This window comes from Bidens hawaiensis, unplaced genomic scaffold, assembly GCF_021521415.1.
Source record: "Bidens hawaiensis isolate Kalapana, Puna unplaced genomic scaffold, B.hawaiensis_p1.1 tig00030490_1, whole genome shotgun sequence".
Taxonomy (NCBI): domain Eukaryota; kingdom Viridiplantae; phylum Streptophyta; class Magnoliopsida; order Asterales; family Asteraceae; genus Bidens; species Bidens hawaiensis.
In genome coordinates, this window is record NW_027495074.1 from 179,498 (window position 1) to 202,409 (window position 22,912).

At 33.6% G+C, this 22,912-nt stretch overlaps 2 protein-coding genes and 2 long non-coding RNA genes across 4 annotated transcripts; 2 read left to right on the top strand and 2 right to left on the bottom strand.

Annotated features, from left to right (window-relative positions):
• Positions 1-495: 495 nt before the first annotated feature.
• LOC143580442 (ATP-dependent DNA helicase PIF1-like) lies at positions 496-3,176 on the bottom strand. The gene is made up of 4 exons (XM_077063464.1): positions 2,226-3,176; positions 2,043-2,129; positions 758-803; positions 496-665 (listed from the first exon to the last, which is right to left on the bottom strand). Exons 1-4 carry the CDS (start codon positions 3,174-3,176, stop codon positions 496-498), a joined length of 1,254 nt encoding a protein of 417 aa, XP_076919579.1.
• A 76-nt stretch (positions 3,177-3,252) lies between these two features.
• LOC143580443 (uncharacterized) lies at positions 3,253-4,995 on the bottom strand. The gene is made up of 3 exons (XM_077063465.1): positions 4,900-4,995; positions 4,791-4,805; positions 3,253-4,746 (listed from the first exon to the last, which is right to left on the bottom strand). Exons 1-3 carry the CDS (start codon positions 4,993-4,995, stop codon positions 3,253-3,255), a joined length of 1,605 nt encoding a protein of 534 aa, XP_076919580.1.
• A 7,233-nt stretch (positions 4,996-12,228) lies between these two features.
• Positions 12,229-12,604, top strand: LOC143580446 (uncharacterized). The gene is made up of 3 exons (XR_013143658.1): positions 12,229-12,303; positions 12,447-12,503; positions 12,591-12,604. It is a non-coding gene; the product is annotated as an uncharacterized LOC143580446 (long non-coding RNA).
• A 3,986-nt stretch (positions 12,605-16,590) lies between these two features.
• On the top strand, positions 16,591-17,640 carry LOC143580447 (uncharacterized). The gene is made up of 2 exons (XR_013143659.1): positions 16,591-17,316; positions 17,514-17,640. It is a non-coding gene; the product is annotated as an uncharacterized LOC143580447 (long non-coding RNA).
• The last annotated feature ends 5,272 nt before the right edge of the window (positions 17,641-22,912 follow it).

Below are 22,912 nucleotides of genomic sequence, written 5' to 3' on the forward strand. Positions count from 1 at the left end.
TATCCCAGAAACACTACCCACACACCTACATACATTCCCATCCACACCACTTACTTCCCCAATCCCTCACACTGATCCAACCCTAGAATCAACCAATATCCCCATCAACTAGTCCGTTACATAACCCATTTTTTGATTCACTACCCAATACCCCTCCTCATGCTTATTACATTTACTAGTAGGGTACACGCGCGATGCGGCGGCGGCAATTTGCAATGCGGTAGTCCTTTGTGTTGGTTCATAAGTCAACTCGTGATATATCGTATAATAGTATTTTAGTTAGTTAGTTTTGTTATTCTTATAATATTTTACAAAACTTTATTATATAATTGATTTTACTGTTATTACAGATCTAGTTAGTAACATCAATACGATATATATCTTTTTCACAAGCGTTAAACATGTGAAATAAATAACAAAATTAACATTAAAATTATTGTCTACATCAGTAAGCTATTATGAAAGTGCAATAAACAAAAACAAGAATAATAAATTTTAGTCATACTTCTCGCATATCCTAATTATCTCATCTTGATTTTCCAGCCACCATTTATCATCGGCGAACATAATATCAGAAGATTCACAAGGAGGTTGTTCAAGTTTCGTTGATACATTTGGTGCAGGCTCAGTTTCTTTTGTGTTGGCCTCTTGCATTGCTACATTTTCTATAGCAGATTTTGATACTGAAAAACTAATGTTTAGTCTCTTGTATATGTTTTATCAAAGTAAAAATGTTATATGTATTCAATATACATACCTGACAAAGCTTCAAACTGTTGTTGCGTTTCGTCCATTACAGCTTCCTAATTTATGTAATACAAATATGATTAACTTAGTATGATGGAAAAACATTAAGAAAAAAACAGGTAAAATCAAACACCGTGACAATTTATTCATGATTATAATGATGTTTTCACTCAAAACTTACATCAAATTAATTGTTTAACTTTCATATATCCACTACGTAGTTGATAATTACCTTAATATCGAGACAAGAAAACGTAGCCGGGAAGGTCTCCATGTTTGTAAACTGTGAGATGTTGGTGAATTGTGTTAATGAAGGGTAAGTGAAATTGAGCTATATAAGACCATTAGCATTTGAATTGGGACATATGCGTGATTTTTTAGCTTAATTTTCTCCATCAAATTATTATGCATTTTGATAAAGTTATATATTGTGTTTGATAAAAACTTTTTATTTGTTTTTTTAGGAATTAACATTTTATAAATTTACAAATGTAAAAATTATAAGTTTATTAAATTACTTGGTTACAATGGAAATGTAAAAAAAATCTTATTATATAATCACGTAAGTTTCTTTTCGAATTCTGAAAAAAAAGTAAAACATTTTCACATTTAGTATATACTACTTAGAAGGATTCGGATGTACATGGTTTCTTTAAATTTTTAAATAACCAATTGGCATGCATACAATCATTTGATTATTATGGGATAAGAAAAATAACAACAAAAATGATTCAAATATATAAAAAATATAAAAACCGAAGGCACAAAACGTATATACAGGAATATGCTTAAATTTTGATAGGAACGTGCAGATCATACATCACGTAGCACTTCCCGATATACAACATTTGAGGTGTATACTCCGTCTCGTCCGAAATCTTTGACGGGATGTACTAACACTTTTGTATTTTCCCGTGATATCCCTCTAGACAATGCCACATAAAGTTGCCCATGTGAAAATACAGGATCTGGTAGATAAACACCAACATGAGGAATTGTTTGACCATGAGCTTTATTAAGGGTCATGGAAAAGCAAAGTCGAACGGGAAATTGTTTTCTTTTCAGGTCGAACGGGAACATATCATCTTCAGAAAGACTCAGTGGGATTCTTATAAAAAATACTCTTTCCCCGCTATGTTGCCCAGCAGCTATTTCGGCGTCAATAGAGTTACGTGAAAACATTTGCATATCAATCTTGTACCATTACATAGACCACGTGATGGATCAATATTCCGTATCAATATCATCGGACATCCGATTTTCAATCGAAGTTTATGAGGAGGCAAACCACTAACATTTAGTGAGTTTAGGAACTCAGTCGGATAAAAGTTGTTTTTATCGTCCTCAACTTCATCAAAACTGTAATAAACCATTTCCTCGCCCTAAAAATTGTCGATCATTTGATCGTTAATCTCGTCAACACTCTCATTTCTTATCGATAATATTTCTCTTGATGCTATATAATCCGAAGTACATACACTGTTTTCGATTGATGGAAAGATTGCGTTGAACAACTTCTTTATAGAATTTTCTTTGCTAGTGAAAGGAATTGTCATGTCATCGGGAATGCGGATAAAGTTGTCATTGATCGATTCTTCAGTTCCATCACCGACTCTTAAAAGAAAATCAGAAAACCACGAATCATTTAATGCTCTCATATTTATGGTCAACCACATCTTTTTAGTGAAGCGCCATAGAGGCGACATTCGAAAACTTGAGTCTACAGTCTGTGCTCGAGTGCCACGTTTAATAACTGGCAACACCTGTCTGAAATCACCTCCCATAACCATTATCTTTCCACCAAATGGAAGTCTAACACCAATGATGTCTTGCAATGTGAGATCGGCAACCTCTATCGCCTGTCGTTTTGCCATCGATGCTTCATCCCATATTATTAGTTTGGCTGACCTAATTAGTTCGGCGGTCCCACTTTGAAGTTTGATCTTGCACATTAAATTATTATTGAGATTAATGGGAATCTTAAACCTGGAGTGAGCTGTTCTCCCTCCTGGCATGTTATTAGCTGCAGCACCCGATGAAGCTGTTGCAAGAGCAATAAGACCACGTGAACGAACTTGAGCAAGCAATGCTTTATACACAAATGTTTTACCCGTTCCACCTGGACCATCTATAAAGAACAAACCCGGACGATCATTGTCCACATGCATCATGATCTTATCATACACAAGTCTTTGGTCGCGATTAAGTGAATCTCTAGCAGATAAGTGTTCAGGTTCCACAACTATCTGGTACTCCTCTTGTACCTCACGATGCAACGCATATTGCAAATTAACATCGTGTGCAATTTTTGGGAGATCAAATTCTTTTATATTTTTACCCATAGATTGTAGATATCCCCTGATCTCAGTAACAACCATATCTTGAACTCGATGAATATTTTGGAAATGTAACCTATAATCTTCAGACATTGAGTCAAAGTGATCATTCCATAACTTGCGAACATCTCCAGGTTTACAAAAAACCAATATTGTTGCGAATAACCCTTTAAGAGCCATTGGAAACAGAAATAGAGAGGCTTCTGTGATGATATCGCGATAAACTATCATCGTTCTCTATTAAGCCTATCTCAAGGGCCGCTCTTCGAAATGTCGGGTACGTTACACCATTAAGTGTGCGAAGATCTTCAAAAGAAGTAGGACCTTTGATATTTGACAAAAGTAGGCGTAAGTAGTACCTTTCTCCTTCAGCTGGATTAGCCGAAACAATACGACCTCTTTGTGGCCTTTGTTTACGACGATTCCAACGACGTGAGCCTCCATTCCATGTGAAGTGTTTTGGAAAATCTTTATAAAAATACTGCCTTGCAATTTCAGACATAATATCATCATCTCTAAACCTGACCATGTGCTGATTAGGGAGATGAAGTTGCAACGTCAATACAGTATGAGAGATTTGAGAAAGGGGGAAAGAAAAAATACGCCACATAGCCTCCAGGGGTGATACATAGCGTGCATCATGAAATCTCTTTATCTCATTAATAACAACCCCTTGCTCGTCCGGATCTATTTGAATGAGCTGTTTGTCATGTCCTTTGTAAACATATTTGAATACATACTTCACGGATTTTATACTTGAGCAAACCTCGACATTCATGTGGCAGTTGAACATCATCAAAAGCACTGGGTTATACGGGACAACCCACCTATTATCAAGATCACTTCCTCGTACGTCCACCCTTATTCCGTTGTCACTTCTTCGATATAATGGATATGAATCTTCTCCTTGTGTTGTCAAATCATTAAATTGTCTAGGATAATGAAAACGACATGATGGATCAGGATCTCCCTGCATACAAGGGCTTTTAGGTCGTAAGGTTCCGCAAGGACCATGCATCATGTGCTTGACAACAAGCTCGTGCAATTTAGGGTGCCTTCGCTTATCGGGAATTTCGGAACACACAACCTTATCATAATGGTCTGGATTGTTTATTTTGTATTGCGTGTACATGATAAGAAGGATATGCGCATGTGGCAAACCATGCTTTTGAAACTCGATAACATAAACGCATGCCTTAACTTCTCTAAGAAGATGCTTCTTTAAAAGTTGTTCTTTAAGATCCTCTAGTTTAGCATGAAACACTCTTGAAAGAAGCTCTGGACGATCTTGTGCGGTTTGACCAGGTTTTAAATTATCACATATCTCAAACCAGTGAGGATTACAAGTCATCGTGATGAATAGATCAGGCTTGCCGTCATCTTGAACTAAAGTCATAGCATCTAGAAACCGGCGTCGCATGTCACGAGGCCCTCCAATGAAACTTGCAGGCAAAACGATTCGTTGTCCGATTCTGTTTGGATGAACCTCCCCAGCATGGACGCAATCCACGATACCTTGATACAAATCCGCTCTTATCTTATCCTGGTTTCTTTGAAAAAAATGTAAACGTGACGTCTCAAGTTTTATATAGACGTCCACACCAAATTGTTGTAGCAATCTACCACCAAACAGAAGCGCATTCTCAGCAGACCGAATTTGGAACTTGTAACAGTAGTACTCTCACATAGCTACGGTTTTTCTACAACCTTCTGTATTAGCATCTGAATAGATTAAAAAAGGTAATAATTAATTACATTACGCTTCGGGGTACTTTTTATAATCTTCACTTAGAAAACGTAGTTAGATTATTGGTACCTTCTGTTGGTTCGTCGATGATGTCGGGATCATTGTGGACTTCACTAATTGATACTCCTTGACGTGGTATGTTAGGATGCCAACCAGACTCCCCATTGGGGAAAAATAGAGGATAACACAATGGATCGTAACAACCAAAGTACGGCTGAATATTTTGACTATCTCGATCAAGGGTCCAAGTTCAGCAAGACTTCGAAATGTCTTGACATAAGGGTTTGCTGAAAGAACACGTGTCAAGATCTTCGTAATATCTCGATCAAGATTTCGCCATTGGAGTCTAAGATCTAGTTCGGTATCAGGATCATAGTAATACAATTGTAAGTACCGAGGTGTTCCATCTCTCGAAACCAACTGGTCGATGGTGTGATATATTCCTTTATGTGCTCGAAAAGTATATACACCGTATGTCATATTTTCTAATGTACCATCCAATGTCACGCCCATTGAGGCAAATGAAAAGTTGGTTTTATAAGCACGTATGTTTTTCCTAAAAACTTCTCCAATTTCATCTTGCGAGGTGAAAAGTCGATACAATTCAACGGGAATTTCACAATCTGCTAATTTTGTTTTCCCACCCATACAACAAAAGGTAGGGAATTCAAATTTAAATCGTTTCGCTCCACAATGAGGACATGGACTCTGTGCTTTTAAGATGAGATGGTCTCTTGGAACACCATTATAAACAAAATTATATGGGTCATCTTCTATGTTCTCATCTCGGATCGATGGTTGATCATCGGCAGGAGTTTGTATATTTTGAGTATCACTTGAATTACGAATTCGATTCTCTTTGCATCTAGCATAATATCGTCTATTTTGCTCTTTTCATTTTTCAGCCGAAGTACATGACACATTCTCTTTTGTCATCTGTGTCATTTGACTATTATTAGTTTGTAAAGGTTGTAGCGGTTTCCTCCCTACTGATCTATTAGCCATCGAAGATAATAACGAATAACTTTGAGAGGTAGACGCTTTCTTATTCTCTTTGTGTGAAGCATAATATCGTCCATTATACTCTTTTCGTTTTCGAGCTGACGCAGACGCAGATAAGGAAGATACATCATTACGATATTTTGGGTCTTCGTTAGTCATTGCAAGTTGACGAGTACCTTGTAAATCAAATAATAAGGTTCACGCTCTATTTTTTTGAAATTAGCAAGTATAAATAATAATTTATAAATTAAACAAATACTTTCAAATAAATACATTAACAACATATATCATACATTTTTAGGAAATTTGAAGAATTCTCTCGAGTGTTCAAAGATACAAGTCAATAACTCAAAATGCCCCACCTAAAATGATAATAAAAATCAACCTGCAAATGTGAAAACACAAATTAGATTGATGAATATTTTTGGCAAAAGAAATTACTATGATAAATATGGAGTACATTTATCATTTAAATAATTTAAACAAATAACTATATATGAATTATTAATAAAAGTATGTAGGTAAAATGTATGCTATAACTACTAATTGGTCACATATATAAGTCAAAAACAGTATATATCATACCTTTTTAGGAAATTTAAAGAATCCTTCTAATTGGTCACATATATAAGTCAATAACGCAAAGTTTCACACCTGAGAAGTTAACAAATCAATATACAAATATCAACACACAAACCAGATTCATTAATATTTTGTACAAGACAAATAATATAGTAATTGCATAACACATTTATCATTGAAATAGTTTAAATAAATAACTATATAACTGAATAATATATTTTGCATTATGTTTTTAAATTATATTAAACACAATAATGGGTTGGTTTCTCCCTTATTACGGTTATAATGTATTTCACTATGTATTTAAACTTTTTAATTTTATAATACATATTAAAAACTATTATGATTATATGGATTATTAATAAAGTGTGTATGTAAAATGTAGCCAATGACAGCTCTTTAGTTACGTTATTATTCAAGCCTATCTATTTAAATAGAAAACATACTAACATAGAATTCATTGTTAGTAAAAATGTATTATCTAAAATTAGTTAAGTTTGTTTTATTAATAACAACATTTATTATGTAATCTATCTATACTATACATATAGTACTATAGTATGTATGAGAAATTTCAAATTAAGGCTATTGGTCATAACTTTTCGGCATTTGATTTCTTAATTTTAAAACAATTAAAAATTAAAAGACAATTTTTACTTTATTTATTTGATGATCTGAATTTACTGTAAAAATCTTAAACGGCCAGTGTGCCTCCACTTGTATATATCGTGCTTAAATTATGGCCTACGGACATTTGAAGAAAAAAAATCTTTTTTAATGAATATCTTAAGTGAATACACCGCTTAGAATGATATGGATATGTTATATTTACATGTGTTTTTTACAAAGGGAAATATACCTACAGGTCGTTCGCGTCGCCAATCTACCGGGTTCGGTCCCGATGATCTAAAATTCCAATATACATGGTTTGTTTGAATATTTGAATAACCAATTGAAGTGTATATAATCTATGTTTATTAATTCTAACCAACTATCGCTCTTTATTAATAAAAAGATAACCAATATTCAAAATAAATACTTAGGTAAAGAAAACCAAAACACATATGCGAAGGTGTATTAAAGTAATTTGTGAAGTAAAGTAAGAGAGGTAAACAAAATCAACGCAAAGATAACATTGTCTTAAAACAAAATGGGAAGTAAGCTAAAGAGGACAAATGTTATTCAACACGAACACGGACTAAAAGAACAACCCATGATCTTAATATCACGTGCTTCAGGCATGTCTGGTTCATAATGGATCGTAGTTAAATTCGTTGACCTTAAAATATTCCCTATAAGCAATAAAACATTTATAAGTTTATAAATAATCATGGCACAATTAGTGTTAGTAATGAAAAATCCCATTAAAATGTATAACTTACTATCTCGCAAACGAATGAGCTTGACCCGGGATGCGTACACAATAGATTTTTTTAACATTGCTTGAAAAGTTTTTATAATATTGATTTGCGTCGTGTCGTCTAAATACAGTTGTATTATGTGACCGCTGCCACATATAATATAGATTAGAAACCTCAAAAATTGTAATTATAAACCACAGAAAATTATAATTATCATATGTATATTGACTTACGTTACATCTTGAAGAAACACACTTAAACCATAAGTACCATACGATCGCGAGCCCATTATAATTTTTCCACCGACAGCTAAAACCAATATACAAGTTCTTTTAAATATGCATATAATAAAATTAGCGTATGATAGAAGGATGTATGTAAGGACCGTGATTATACGTACCGGTAATTATGTTTTCATATCTCCTGTCGTGCGTAAGAGTTTTTATAGAAGGCACTAATGGGTACAAACAGAACCCTCGTGGAACATGGCTTGTAAATCGAATAAGTTTAGTGTGTTCGCTAAATACAATCTTGAAATCACCGCCAAACAAGAGATGGTTTTCATGTTTTGGCCACTCTATGTATTCGAAACTCTCTATCTGGAAACGATATAGTACGAACACGTTGCCCACTAAATTTATGTGATTGTAAAAGCGCATTATAGCTGTCGGGACGAATGCCACTATATGTCGTCTCTATAAAAGAAAAATATATTTAGTATATGAAATAGAGCTCTACTGTGTGTGCAAAATCCAAAAAAATATCTTACGGATTGGTCGAGAAAAACAACCAAGAATCTGTTTTCACGAGCTATAGGCAAAACGAACTCGACCCAAACAAAAGCCACGGTATACCAAACTCCGTATTGTGTGAGTGATGAAAAAGAGTCAACAATGGAATGCTCATTCATGATCAATTAAACCCTTCAAAACAAATGTGTAATACTCTAATATTAAAAAATAGTAAGGAATTTAAAAGAGTAAAACGCAAAATGTGAAGATTTCTTACATATTTAACAATAAAACATGCATAGACACATATAAGAAATGTAAGATATAAAATAAAAACATTTATTGAATTTTATAAAAAAGTTTTTTTAGTTGTCTATACTATATATATATATATATGTATATATATGTATGTATGTATGTATTTCATAACGAAATTTGAAACCTTTTATATTGGAACATTTTAAATGTATTTAGAATATTTCATTATATACTCTTTTAATATTTGAATTGTGGTCGCATGACTTGTTATAACTTATAACCATTTGACCAATTACATCTACTTCATTTAGAATCTAGAACTCATTGCATACTTATTTTTCAACCTTTCCCATAAATACCTTTATGTATATTAAATTTAATTATGTCTCTTACATTTTTAGAATTGATAGACAAATTTAATTGTTAATTTCCTAAAGTTAACAATACCGTTCGCAATTTCTCACAAGCCTCAACGTCATATTATTTACTTGTCAGTTACTTTGATTTCATTTTTATAATAATAAATTAATATTAATACTACGCACATGCTAGTATAGAAGAAGTGTTAATGTTTATAGTTATTTTTTTTTGTTTATGGCTGTTCATTGTTATCTTATATAGAAATTTGATGTTTTCTCTCCAAACTAAAACTTTAGACTAAACCAATCTTTTAGTGGAATATGATATTAATTTTTTCAATTGTAACAACTACGTCCAAAATATAACTATTACATGTAACACATAATATTACCGCCTACATGATGCGCCTTGATTTGAATGTAATACCATCACAGAATAAAAAGAAGTTTGTAACCAAACACAAATAGTAGCAACAACAACAACAATAATAATCTATACTACATAGAAATGACTTTAAGTAAAACGTGCATGTCATTCAAATAAAAGTACATAAAACACAAATTAGAGTTCCCTAGAATGAAAAATTAAATTAGACTGGAATAGACATCATGTCAAACACTATAACAAATGCATGATAGAAGCACACGAAACTAAAATCCGGGAGAAACTATAGTCTCGGTATAGATTGCACCATGGTTGAATTCATTACAAAAGGAAGGAAGTTTATAAGCGAGATGATCGAAGCTCAAGTCAACTTCAAGCACTTGTCCCCACTCCGTGATCACAAGACACGAGCCACTTAAATTGTAATACGTGACAGAGGTAGTCCTCGTAAATGTTATAGACACTCTATGACTATAAGATAACAACTTTATCCATACATCGTTATTTAACTTCCACAAACTTACAGTACCATACTTTATAAATCCGGGACTAACAAGCATATGGAGCTCGGAATTTATATCGGCTAAAACACCCAAATTTCCAAAACCATGGACATCCGGCAAGCTTAATTCTGAAAATTCCATCGTGTTTACGTCAAACCGAAGTATAATTTTTTGACCAAATTCGCAGCGTTGGGAAATCGTGAAGTATAAACCATCACCACATAAAGTTCCCGACGACCAATTGAAGGTTTCGTTATGGTACGGGCGTTATTTCAAGAAGCGTACAGCCCTCCATGAGCTTAATCGCATTGAATAGACATAAATGGCCAAAGTACCCCGTCTACGTTTTACGTGTACGATGTTGTAATCGTATGAAGAGTTAACACAAAAGCCGATTGAATCAATGTTATATTTGTAGAACCCTTGTTTGTTCGAGTTTGACAACTTTTTGAAGAAAGTTGTCAATGGATTCCAAACAATCAACTCCCATGTGTTTATTAGGCAAACACATAGCATGTCATCTAAACTTGATAAAAATAACAAATTTTCTGGTCTAGCATTAAACGGGATGCTAATGTTGGTGGCCAAGAAATAGTTCGCGACTTTATAATTCAACGAGCGAACCTTGCACGATCGTGGACCCGCCTCGAGAATTTTCTGATCCGCTGATGCCCGCATGTAATCACAGTGAGCCTTTAGAAACATCGGCGTTGATATGAAGGCTAACCATTCCTTACAGACGGCCTTGCATTGGGCTATAGCATTTGGAGGGAGTTTTGCAATAATCTCCAGCATTAATACCATAATCGGAAGGGACGATATAGTCATTTTGATCTAAACAAAAGTGTTTGGAAAAAAGACAAATCGTGTTTAGTTTAACATGTATAATTTATTAAATTAAAGATAACCAAATATATTTAGTAATTATAAAAACCAAAGAGAGTTTTCTTGCATATATAAAATATATAAAAATGGTCGTTTCTGACTATATAAATAAAACCGAATTGCCTAATTTACGAGTTCATATTAGCGAATACTACTAATTTAATATATGGATGTAAATGAAACACAATTAGTCATATATGTGTAAATAATGAAAAATACCTTAGTCGTACGAATATGTTACGGTTTTAGATTAGGAGGCGCCAACTAAATCACATAATATAATTCAAGCAATTGGGCTATTTTTATACTTTTAACCGATAAAAGAATGACAAAACTTTTAATTGGAGGGTTAATGTATATACACACACAAATATATATATATATATATATATATATATATATATATATATATATATATATAACAACAAAGTAACAAAAAAACATACAAAGTGAAAATAAACAAAAATAAAACTGCTAGTAACATACATGAGTTTTAAATAAAGATGAAGATATGTCTTTCAATGAAACTTGAACTTAATGGAAAAACCCGAAACATTTCAAAGGTTAAATACTCTTTCCATTAGGGTTTGAGACGGGCATGAGATTTGTAATGTGCCCGATTAACCAACCCAGTTACCCAATAATATAGTCCAAATTACCCTCTATATACCCGAGTAACCCGACATAGTTTTATTTAATATATTTTTAAATAAATATTATATGTATACCTTGATATGATTATTATATTTAAAGGCAATATTACATCATTAAACTATTATAATATCTAACTAAATAATCTTTATTAATCTCAATAATAGAAAATATATATTATCTACTTTTAGTTTCTTAACACTCTTATATACTAATGTTTAATTTCTAGCTTTTTTGAAATTCAAATAAAACTAAAAAGATAAATTTGTAAAAGTTAACGTGACTTTTTCCTTTTCCCCAAATCAGTTTCATTCTCTTCTCCATGGCTTCCAACTAAAAACCTAAAAAAATATTCGCCCCTTTTTGCACATCGAACACGTTCCAAACAAATCTGACGTCTTGGCCACCATTCAATCAAACATGGTGAAATCCCCAATTTGATTCCTTTGTAGGTATGATTTCTTTTTAATTAATTGTCTTGATTGTAGAAATCGGCCTCTGTAGGTTTTATGATAATGGGGTTACATTGTATCTTCTGTCAATGAATAAAGAAGTGTGATTAAAGTCAGTAATTAGGGTTTGGTAGTTAGCCCCCTTTTCAATCCACCGCCCATTTAAGAAACTAAACGATTTGTGCGTTATTATATTTAGTGAAATTCAATAGTCTCGTAACCTCCTAGCATTTTCAGAGCCCTGGCCTACATTCATGGTAGCATTGGAGTGTGTCACAGGGACATCAAGCCTCAAAATTTACTTGTAGGCCTTTTGCTATATGTATATTCTATAATTTGTACACAAGATATAACAGTGATGATTTAAGGCACCGTTTGTTTAATGTTTAGTTTGATATTAATGAACAAAGATAGTTTATTGAAGAGTCTTGTGTTTCTGGTTAACAGGTAAACCCACATACACATCAAGTCAAGCTATGTGATTTTGGAAGTGCTAAAGTTTTGGTTAGTATGAGTGTTTGGTAAATATCTACTTGTTTTATGCTTGATATGTGTTGCATTGTCTTAGTTTACATTTGTCATTTTTTTAAGGTAAAAGGAGAGTCGAACATATTTTTGATTTTTTTTACCAAAACGCGGGAGGAGAAAAAAGTATTTACTAAAATGAGTGATTTGAAAAATATTTACCAAAATAAGTTTTTTTTCTTAACTTGTATTTTCTCACTTTTAACCTTATAAATTGAATAACATAACTTGTATTAAAAATTTCTATATAAAAAAGATAGATGTAAAAGATGTATTAAATATAAAAACGTTTTATTTTTTATTTTTTTTCTCATTTTTAATCAAGACTATTCAAAAACATGTTTTTAGAAACTGATTTTTTATTGTTTTTAATTTGCTTTATTATATGTTATTTATTATTATTTTCTTCAAATGTTTTCTTATATAGGAGGCTTAAAATCGATATTGGTACCGATGTTGTTTAGTCGGAATCAGTTCAAGTAATGCCAATATCGGTACCGATGTTGTTCAATCAAAATCGGTTCGTTATTGTACAGAATTCATAGCGACACTTGTAAGGTTATAATAAAAAAAAATACATCAGTTTGAATGCAATTTTGAATGCTAGTCCATCTCGAGTTACTCTTAACCGTATATATTGAATAAAATAACTTGTATTAAAAATTTCTATATAAAAAAGATAGATGTAAAAGATGTATTAAATATAAAAACGTTTTATTTTTTATTTTTTTTCTCATTTTTAATCAAGACTATTCAAAAACATGTTTTTAGAAAATGATTTTTTATTGTTTTTAATTTGCTTTATTATATGTTATTTATTATTATTTCCTTCAAATGTTTTCTTATATAGGAGTGCTTAAAATCGATATTGGTATCGATGTTGTTTAGTCGGAATCAGTTCAAGTAATGCCAATATCGGTACCGATGTTCAATCAAAATCGGTTCGTTATTGTACCGATTTCGTAGCGACACTTGTATAGGTTATAATAAAAAAATACTTTAGTTTGAATGCAATTTTATATGCAATAGAATTTATACCTTAATGTCGAGAAAAAAACTAAGCCCATCCATATATTCTGTTTATTTATTTATTATTATTATTATTATTATTTAAGTTAGCGACTGATGAACTGAATTTGATAAAAGAAAAGAATAATATAAAATACTTATTTTCATACATCTGTTTTGATCTTAAAACAACTTAAATAATTTTTTTTTATTATAAAATTGTTTTTTTGATTTATACAGAATGTTTATATGACCTGTTTATATGACCTGACAAATTGTCATATGTAAATTCAGCCTCTTTTTCCTGATGAGAGTGGAGTTGACCAGCATGTGGATATCATAAAGGTAAGTTTTATTTTATATATACTTTATTAAACATGTCAGTTGTATTAAATGACCCGTGAGGGAATACCAATATTAATATATAGTTAATTTTTTGGGCAGAATTTATGAGGAATAAACGTGCTTTCTAGCCATTTCAACTTGAGTAGAGGACAAGTCCATTTATAAGAGCGGCACTGGTGTCATATATTGGTCACAATGCTGGTATGCTTGTTTATAATAAACTACTTTTGTTGTCTTTGTGTGTCTATTTTATATTGTTTAATTACATTTATTTTGCAATAACTACGTTATAATAAAAACATTTAATAAAAAAATTTGTCAAACAGATGAAACACATTAACCAATATAGCTTAAATTAAACATATAAACACATACCAAACTAAAACATATAAAACACAATAATGTGGGTTATTTTATAAAATTTCTATAAAGTAGGTGCAATTATAAAACAAATAAAGTACATACCTTTGAAAGTACTTTTGAGAGTATATTCAAAATTCTTTAAGCTTTCACGGAGAGAACTTGAGGTAATCTGAGATTGTAAGATATGTTTATAGTTTAAAATGATTTGTAGGGGATTCAACCAAAAAATGCAATCACAATAAAAGAACATATAAGAAATTGTTATAGCAGAATAGTAAAATAATAAATACATTGCATACCTATCAATGTAAGAACTTGTTGAAACTATGAATTGAGAATGATAATCCGAAATTTGAGATTTGAAGCAGATCAAAAAAGAGGTTAGGGTTACATTCTTTATATTGAAGCAACACACTCACCCAAAAAAAAAGGAACCCACGTTTTCAAGTAACTGCTAACACATATGTATGACATGTAATTTTATTTTTCAAAATTCAAGTAACATAAACTATTTACCTATCTTATAATGAATAATATTATGTTATATGTCAAAAAATTGGTTCACATAAAACATTTTTGTAGATAATGTTTTATATTATGTAACAATTTTGTTGTCAGTTAACCGTGATTATTTATTTATATTATTAAACTTTGAGTAAGAAATGCAAGTATTCTATTTATAGAATTTCGTAAATATATTAAGTTATATATAAAAATAATGATTTCATTAATATATTGAACAAATAAAAGCTCGGTTAGACTCGTGATCTGGCTTGAGGTTGATATATAAAGCTGAGGCTCAAACTTTTTTTATTAAATGAGCTTTAATAAGAGCCCTATCTATGGATGGATCTCTTGTAAGCTCCGCTCGATTCGATTTTCAAACGAGCCCATTTTGTATAGCTCACGAGTTTCTAACCTAGCACTTGGCTTTTTGTTTATTGTTTTTGGACCATGTTTGACTTTATGTCGTCTCTTTTTAGCTTCTTGCAACTTGTTCTGAAGACAAAATGGTAATTGATTATTCAATAGTTTGTGTAGTATTAAATGTTTTTTCATGTGTATTTGGTTAATCTTTTTTGTTTATGTAATTTCAGGTTAAACTATGGGATTTGTCAAATAATCAACCGTCTTGTATTGCTTCACAGAACCGGAAAGCTGTATGTTTCTTTTGACTTTATTTACCGAGTTAATTACTATAAAAGTTTTTTCTTTTAATTGTTTTATACACACATAAGAATAATCATTCATTCGTTCTTGTTTTGACTTTGTCAGGGATCTGTTTTTACTTTAAAATTCTCATAAGATTCTCCCTTTTTGCTGGCACTTGCGGGCTCTAAAGGAAAACTGAAGGTAAGCTTGCCATTATTTTTGGTTGCTGGAGTAATTAATTGAGCTAGTAGTTTTTAATTTAGATTAATTTGGTAATATGATACATATTTAAATACTTGATTGATTATGTTAGTGAGAAACATAAGTTATAAATGAAACTTAAATTAAACATATTTTGTAGAATATGTGTTGCACAAGATAAGTATAAACATTTTAATTTTATTTTTCTCTTGAAAGAAAATAAATAGTTATATTCAATTTAGCATCAATGATTTAAACAAATATAACTAAACCATGGGATTCAAATCGTGCATACCAATTAATCCCATGATCTCCTAACCTCCTAGCATTTTTGCTAAAAAATAGGAGATAACAAACTTTTTCAAAAATTTAATATTATTTTTCTCTTCAAAGAAAATAAATAGTTATTTTCTATCTAGGAACTATAATTAAAAACAAGAGATAAACAAATTAACATTACATGAACTATTTTACTAAAAACATGAGATTTAATAAACTCAACATTCATTCAATAAAATAAAGATAGCATACATAAGTGAACAATAACAAACAAACATCAAACTAAAAACATGGACTCAACATTCATTAAAATAAAGATGGCATACGTTAAGTGAACAAAAACAAACAAACAAACAAGCAGGATCAAACATAATTTAAAGTTAAACAAAATTAAACTTAGGAGATCTAAGAGTTAACATGAGTAACTCAGTTACGCTTCTGGACAGACACGTGGCTTTTTGATTTTCATCTTAGGATTTAAACCCGAGTCAGTTTTATCAGCTAGTCCATCATCATCTTGATTGTCATCAGAGTCGTCAACATTAATAACTTCATTCCAGCACCATTCTGAAAGGTTTTTGAGTCTCTTGGCATTTAAATCAGTAAATGAGAAAATTAAAAATATATATCTATACTATATAGTCAAGCATTTTTTACAGAAGGTGAATGCCTTAGGTTTTCTTTTGTTACTTGCACTTTTGATTTTCCCTCTACGTCATGTTTTGTAGCCGTATAAATTGGTTTAAACTAACAAACATGATAAACAAAAATTAATAGTTAGCAAAATGTGCAAAAGTATAACTTATGTAAGCATGAATAACTTGGATTAAATATTATCTTGTTATCTGTGTGTGCTCCCTTTAGGATTATCTTCATTATGGTAGAAGTTGATTGAGACATTGCAGGGATGTTTTGTTAACAAACGATTAAGTCTTTAAATAGTTTTCATTTACACTTTCCTAACAAATACAATTATGACATGTGTCACCTCACTAACCCACTTAATATATTTGAATCACATGTAAAACTGTTTTAACGGTTAATTTGCGCCAAAATTTGTAGAGAGAATAAAAAATTTCAAACTTTATACATAACCTGGTCTCCTTAAATTTAGTAGGTAACTGATACATATAGTGTATTGTAACTAATAATAATAATAATAATTTATGTGCAACATGCATTATTATTATGAACGGATTTTTAATGTGACTATAATTCGCAGCTGTTAAAAAGTTGTTACTTTTGTTGAGTTTGTGTGTTTTTTATTTTATGTTTTAGATGGATGATTAAAAAAGTAATTTAAAATTGTAATATTATTTGAAGGTTGAAAACAAATTGTATTACTAAATAATCTAATGTGTTATGTAGGTATCAAATAGAGGAAGCAAAAATTGATGTTTGGGTAAAGTCCCAAAATGCTAAAGCAGAACTGAGTCAATAAAGGGTGAGCTAAAATCATCATTTTTATTATTATGATTATTTTGGTGTTGGTGGCTAGGTAAGTTTGTCTATATGCGAGTGTGACTGGATTAGTCATGCTGACCGTAGTAGGAGATCTTTGTTTGTGATTCTTCGAGTCGTTCACTGTTAATTCCGGAAAATAAATTGCTTATTAACATTTTGATTTTATTTTTTGTGCAGCCTACTTCAATGATGCACAAAAACAAGCTTCTGCCAAGGTGGATTTTATGCTAGAATCATGAAGTCCATAATTGAATAAAAGTTTTTGTAAGTTTATTTAATTTGTAAAGTGATATGTTATTTGTAACTGGATAATAAGCCTTTTAGATGAATAGAATAGCCTTTTAGATAAATAGAATAAATATGTTACAAATTATTTACATATTTAATTTATTCTATTTATCTAAATATTTTAATAGATGTAGTGATTATACTGGTAGTTGCATTTAAGAGAAAAAAGTGGTAATGCTAAAATTATACATATGAAAAGTTGTAAGTTTTATGCTTTAACTACTTGTAAATAGAAGCAACAATAACTTGTACTTTATAATTCGCACCTCGGTTTTGAATAAAATTTATATTAAAACGTAGATAAAAATAAGAACATTGCAATGGTATGTTCAAATTTTTTAGAAATCATAATATAGTTGAATATATAAAGAAAATAGTAAGAAAAATAGATATGAGGAATATGTGGATAAAGATGATGGGCTTGAAATGTAAATTTTGGTTAAATTTACAAAAAAAAACCATAGATAAAGGGTAATTATTGTAATTATATACATACCAAATCAATTTGTTACGTATTAGTGATTGATAAAAAGACAAATATAACCCTTAAAATTCAAATTTTGATGCTATAGAAGTTGTACTTGTAGCACCAAGTTAGGTACTGTAACATCCTACTTTCGGTTATATTAATAAAATAAAGTTCGTTTATTTTATAGCGGGTCGTTATCGGTTTAGTTGAATAGAATACGAGATGGACTTGTGTTGGGTAAATGGATATGGGTTATGGAGGAATGAAGGAAAGACCATGGGCTTAAGCCCATGATCAAAAATATATATACCCTTAATCCTCCATTTAATTCATTTACACATATCCCTTACACCATCCAAAACACACACTTAAGATTCTCTCTCTAGTTTCTCTCTCACTCTAGCCGAAATATAGAAGAAGAAACGGATCCCGACCCAAGGTATGATAGTATTTTGTTGTAGGAGCTTAAATTCGTTAGATATAATCATGAAACGACGAGCCGACACCGTTAACCGTTTAAGTCACGAGATCCGGGTGGAATCGGGTATAAACCGAACCTATGATGAGCTTAGGGGTCACCCTAGCTCAGATCTGGATCGAACGGGACGAAAAACGGTGAAAAACGAGTTAAAACTCGTTTTTCCGACGTGTTCACGGTTTTCCGGCAGCTTTCCGGCAAAGGCGGCGCCGGAATAGTGGTACGAGGTTAAGGGGAATGTCAGGGAATGTTCTGACATTCTTGACCTAACCCTAGTTCGCTATGGGGACTTAACGAACTGAGGGTGATTCGCTATGGGGACTTAACGAACTGAGGGTGATTCGCTATGGGGACTTAACGAACTGAGGGTGATTCGTTAGTCGATTCGCATTAGGGGGCACAGCGAACTAGCCCTAGTTCGCCTATGATTCGTCTCTGATTCGTTAAGGGAAAAGGGTAACGAATTACCCTTGATTCGTTATGACCAGTTCGTTAAAGGAGATAACGAATTAGAATGTCCAATTCGCTACTTGGACTGGTTCGCTACATGGACTGATTCGCTAAGAGTCCAGTTCGTTAAAAGTCCAATTCGTGTAAGTAACCAGTTCGTTAAAGGTTCCAATTCGTTACAAGAACCAGTTCGTCATGGCAAGTCAGTTCGTTAAGGATAAGTAACGAACTAGAAGTTTAACAGAATGACAGAATGATCACTGGACTTAGAAAAGAATGATTTAATTACAAATAAGCCCTTGAACTTTTAAGTAGCATATTATTCAATGATTCAAAATGCTAATGGAAAATGTGTTAAGATAGTTAATGAAAATAAAATTTTTCCAAGCTGACCTGGCAGCTTAACCCCAGCCAGGGACTTTGCCCCTTGGACCCCGCTAGGGGCTGCCGCCCCTAGAACCCCGCTGTCAGGGGCGCTGCCCCGGACCCCCGTTCGTTGAGGGTAATAATTAAACTAGAAAGACGATATGTGTAGTGATAGTTATTGATACGTATAATTATTATACAGTTAGTCGCGCACAGCTAAAGAAGGGGATAACCGTAAACGGTGAACACAACCGCCTTAAGGTGAGTTTCTAGCCCCACTTTCTTGTTATGTTTTCGGGGCTGTGTGCATACTCGATGTGATAGTGAATACACTTATCTTAAGTGATAAGTGTATGCCTTGTATGATTTACGTATGATGATTGCTTGACGGTGCGTGAACGATCTTCGGATATTGCATGAACCGTCAGGTGGTAGTTAAGACATGATTGATAAGTATGATGAGAGATATGATGTATGTATGAATATATGATGTATGCATAATGTATGTATGTTATGATGATGGTACGTGAACGCTCTTCGGAGATTACACGTATTGTCAAGGAAAGCATGTATGAACAGGTATGGTGCAGTTACACGAAACAAAGGGACCAGACCCTTATAATATCTGTGATGTTAGGGACCAGACCCTTATAATATCTGTGAGGTTATAGGGCGAAAGGCTCTTTAAAACGTATGATTATGTACGTATAGAAAGTATGAAAGTAAGAATGAAAGTATATGCACTTATGTGTGTGAAAGAAATTTAAGAGGTTAAGTATGAAATGTAAGAAGGTATTGTATGATTATGTGATTAACTAGAACTCACTCAGCGTAGCTGACTTTTAGTAGGCACGCATGTGAGTAGAATGAGGCAGGTAGCTTGAGGAAGACACATGGCAGAGTTGGACGAAGCTGGCATCTGAAGATTTTGCTATGATGTTTTATTTTAAAAGACTATGTTTTGTTTTTAAATGACTATGAATGCTCGATAAGACCAGAATTATGGTTATGGAATGTAATGGTTTGAATGTTTTTAATGTTCCGTGAATGTTTTAATTAACTCTGATATTTAGAACTGCGTTTATGAGTAAATCCAACACGAAAGTAGGGCTACCGGTAACGGGGCCTTACAAGTTGGTATCAGAGCAAAGTTCGAGAGATTTAAGCATCCTACATGCTTAGACTCGAACAGAGAATGGGATTTAAGTAAGAAAAGAAAGAAGATGCCAGTTCAAGAATGCCATGTGCCACTCAAGCAAGCTCAGTAACGGTAAAGTGTATGATTAAGTATATATGTTAATGTTTGCCTGATTACTAAAGAAAGGATATGTGAATGTTAGGGATAGGATTACTTGATTGATTAACTGTTTAGGATAGAACCAACAGAAATAGACTCATAAGGGAAGTGTATAGGACACGGAAAAGTAACGTGATCAGCTAATCACAATTGGCCACTGTTATTACCTGTTAGCCTTACTATCCTTGTACTAAATAGTTCCTTTAGTGATGACGTTTGTGTTTTCCTTTTAGAATACGATGGCTGGAACAGAAGGAGATGTGGGAGCTTGAGGTCGCGCTGGACGTCGTGGCAGGCCTCGTCGTATCCTACGACCTTTGGTTGAGACAGCTTCCAACACCAGAGAGGAGGGAAGCGCAGCTGGAGGAGGTCCGATCATCAATGAAGGGGTTCAACTGGATCCCGCAATCCAAGCAGCTATTGTTCAAGCTGTAGCCACTGCTGTGAAGAATATTACTCCTGGAGGGTCTGCTGGAAGCCGTGAAAGAACTGCTGGGAGGGCGGAAGGAGATGGTAGGAAATATGATGAAGGAGAAAGGGAGGCTTCGAGCGTGGTAAGGTCTGTGAAGGCTGAAGATAGAAAGAGGGGCCGAGGCGGGTGCAACTATAAGTCCTTCGAGGGCTGTGACCCGCCGAAACTGACTGGGTTGGGAGACGCAATCGCTACTCTTCAATGGATAACTGCTATGGATAAAATTATCCGAATTAGCGAGTGCCGTCCCGACCAAGCTGTGGGCTATGCCACCCAATCGTTTGAGGATGAGGCAATGTACTGGTGGGAGTCGGTTGAGCAGAGAAAGAGTCGGGAAGAGGTAAAGGCGATGAGGTGGGATGATCTGAAGGAGTTGGTAATGAAGAAGTTTTGTGCTGATGCGGAGGTTGAAAGGGTTGAGATGAAGTTTTTGAGTCTGAAGGCGGGTAAGATGACACACCGCGAATACACCACTGAATTCAACCGTCTGTCAAGGTTGGTGCCAGATATGGTGGACACCGAGGCCAAGCGGATCAAATGTTACCTTAGGGGACTGCCGCAGAATGTTCGCGTCTTGGTTAAGATGGGTCGACCTGGTACCTTTGATTCTGCTGTGAGGCTTGATAGATGAAGCAGTTATGAAAGAGAAGAAAGAGAAGAAGTGGATCGCTCCTGCCAAGCGACCGGGTACACAGTTATTGAACCCCAAGAACAAGCAACCCAGAGTTTGGGAAAAGAGATCGTGTAAGACCTGCGGAAAGATGCATGGTGGTGAGTGCAAGTGGGGTAGAAGTTCTGATGTTTGTCTCAAATGTGGAAAGGCTCATGGAGGAGAATGCAGAATGGGGTCGAATGCCTGTTATAAGTGCGGGAAGGTAGGGCATTATGCCAATGAGTGCAGTGCGAAGTCAGCATGTTACAAATGTGGCAAGACAGGCCATATGGCAAGAGAGTGCACTGAAGGTGAGGCTGGAGGTAGTGGGAAGAAAGATTCTGACCAAGCAAGGCCGAGGACCAGAGCCTATATGCTGACCCAGGAACAAGCTAGACAGATTCCTGATGTTGTGACCGGTACATTCTTAGTAAACGGCATTTCTGCTTCCGTATTATTTGATTCTGGTGCGAATAGAAGTTTTGTAGCTACGACATTTAGTAAACTAGCTAAAATGAAAGGCTGCCGAGTGTCTGAAACTTTTATAGTAGAAACCGCCAGTGACACTTCGGTTAAAATAACAAAAATGGTTAAGGATTGTAAGATAGAGTTAGAGGGACATGAGTTCCCTGTTACTTTGTATGTTATGACCTTAGGAGGGTTCGATGTAGTCTTGGGAATGGATTGGTTGTCTGAGTTCGAAGCTCAGATAGTATGTAAGAGTAGAGTAATAAAGCTAAGGTCTTTAGATGGTAGTGCGGTGACGGTTTACGGTGATAAAGAAAGTTCAGGGTTTAACGTCATTTCGATGATAAAAGCCGAAGGGTTATTACGCCGAGGATGTGGTGCCTACCTGGCGTATGTTGTCAACGCTACGGCCGAGACGAAAGAAATGAAAGATGTTCCTATCATGTGTGACTACCACCGGAGCGAGAGATAGAATTCCAGATAGATTTAATACCAGGAGCCCAGCCCGTCGCGAAAGCACCTTACCGTCTAGCTCCGTCTGAGATGAAAGAATTGATGTCCCAACTGCAAGAACTCCTCGACAAGGGTTTCATAAGACCAAGTGTTTCCCCGTGGGGCGCACCAGTGTTGTTCGTG

What these genes read in the sequence shown, in the direction of transcription:
- LOC143580443 (XM_077063465.1), bottom strand. Translation starts at nt 4,995, where the DNA reads ATGGGGAGTCTGGTTGGCATCCTAACATACCACGTCAAGGAGTATCAA.
- LOC143580442 (XM_077063464.1), bottom strand. Translation starts at nt 3,176, where the DNA reads ATGTCTGAAGATTATAGGTTACATTTCCAAAATATTCATCGAGTTCAA. An exon ending in TTCCATCAATCGAAAACAGT is followed by an intron (nt 2,130 to 2,225) that starts GTATGTACTTCG and finishes GACAATTTTTAG; the next exon opens with GGCGAGGAAATGGTTTATTA. An exon ending in AGTTCCTAAACTCACTAAAT is followed by an intron (nt 804 to 2,042) that starts GTTAGTGGTTTG and finishes TACATAAATTAG; the next exon opens with GAAGCTGTAATGGACGAAAC.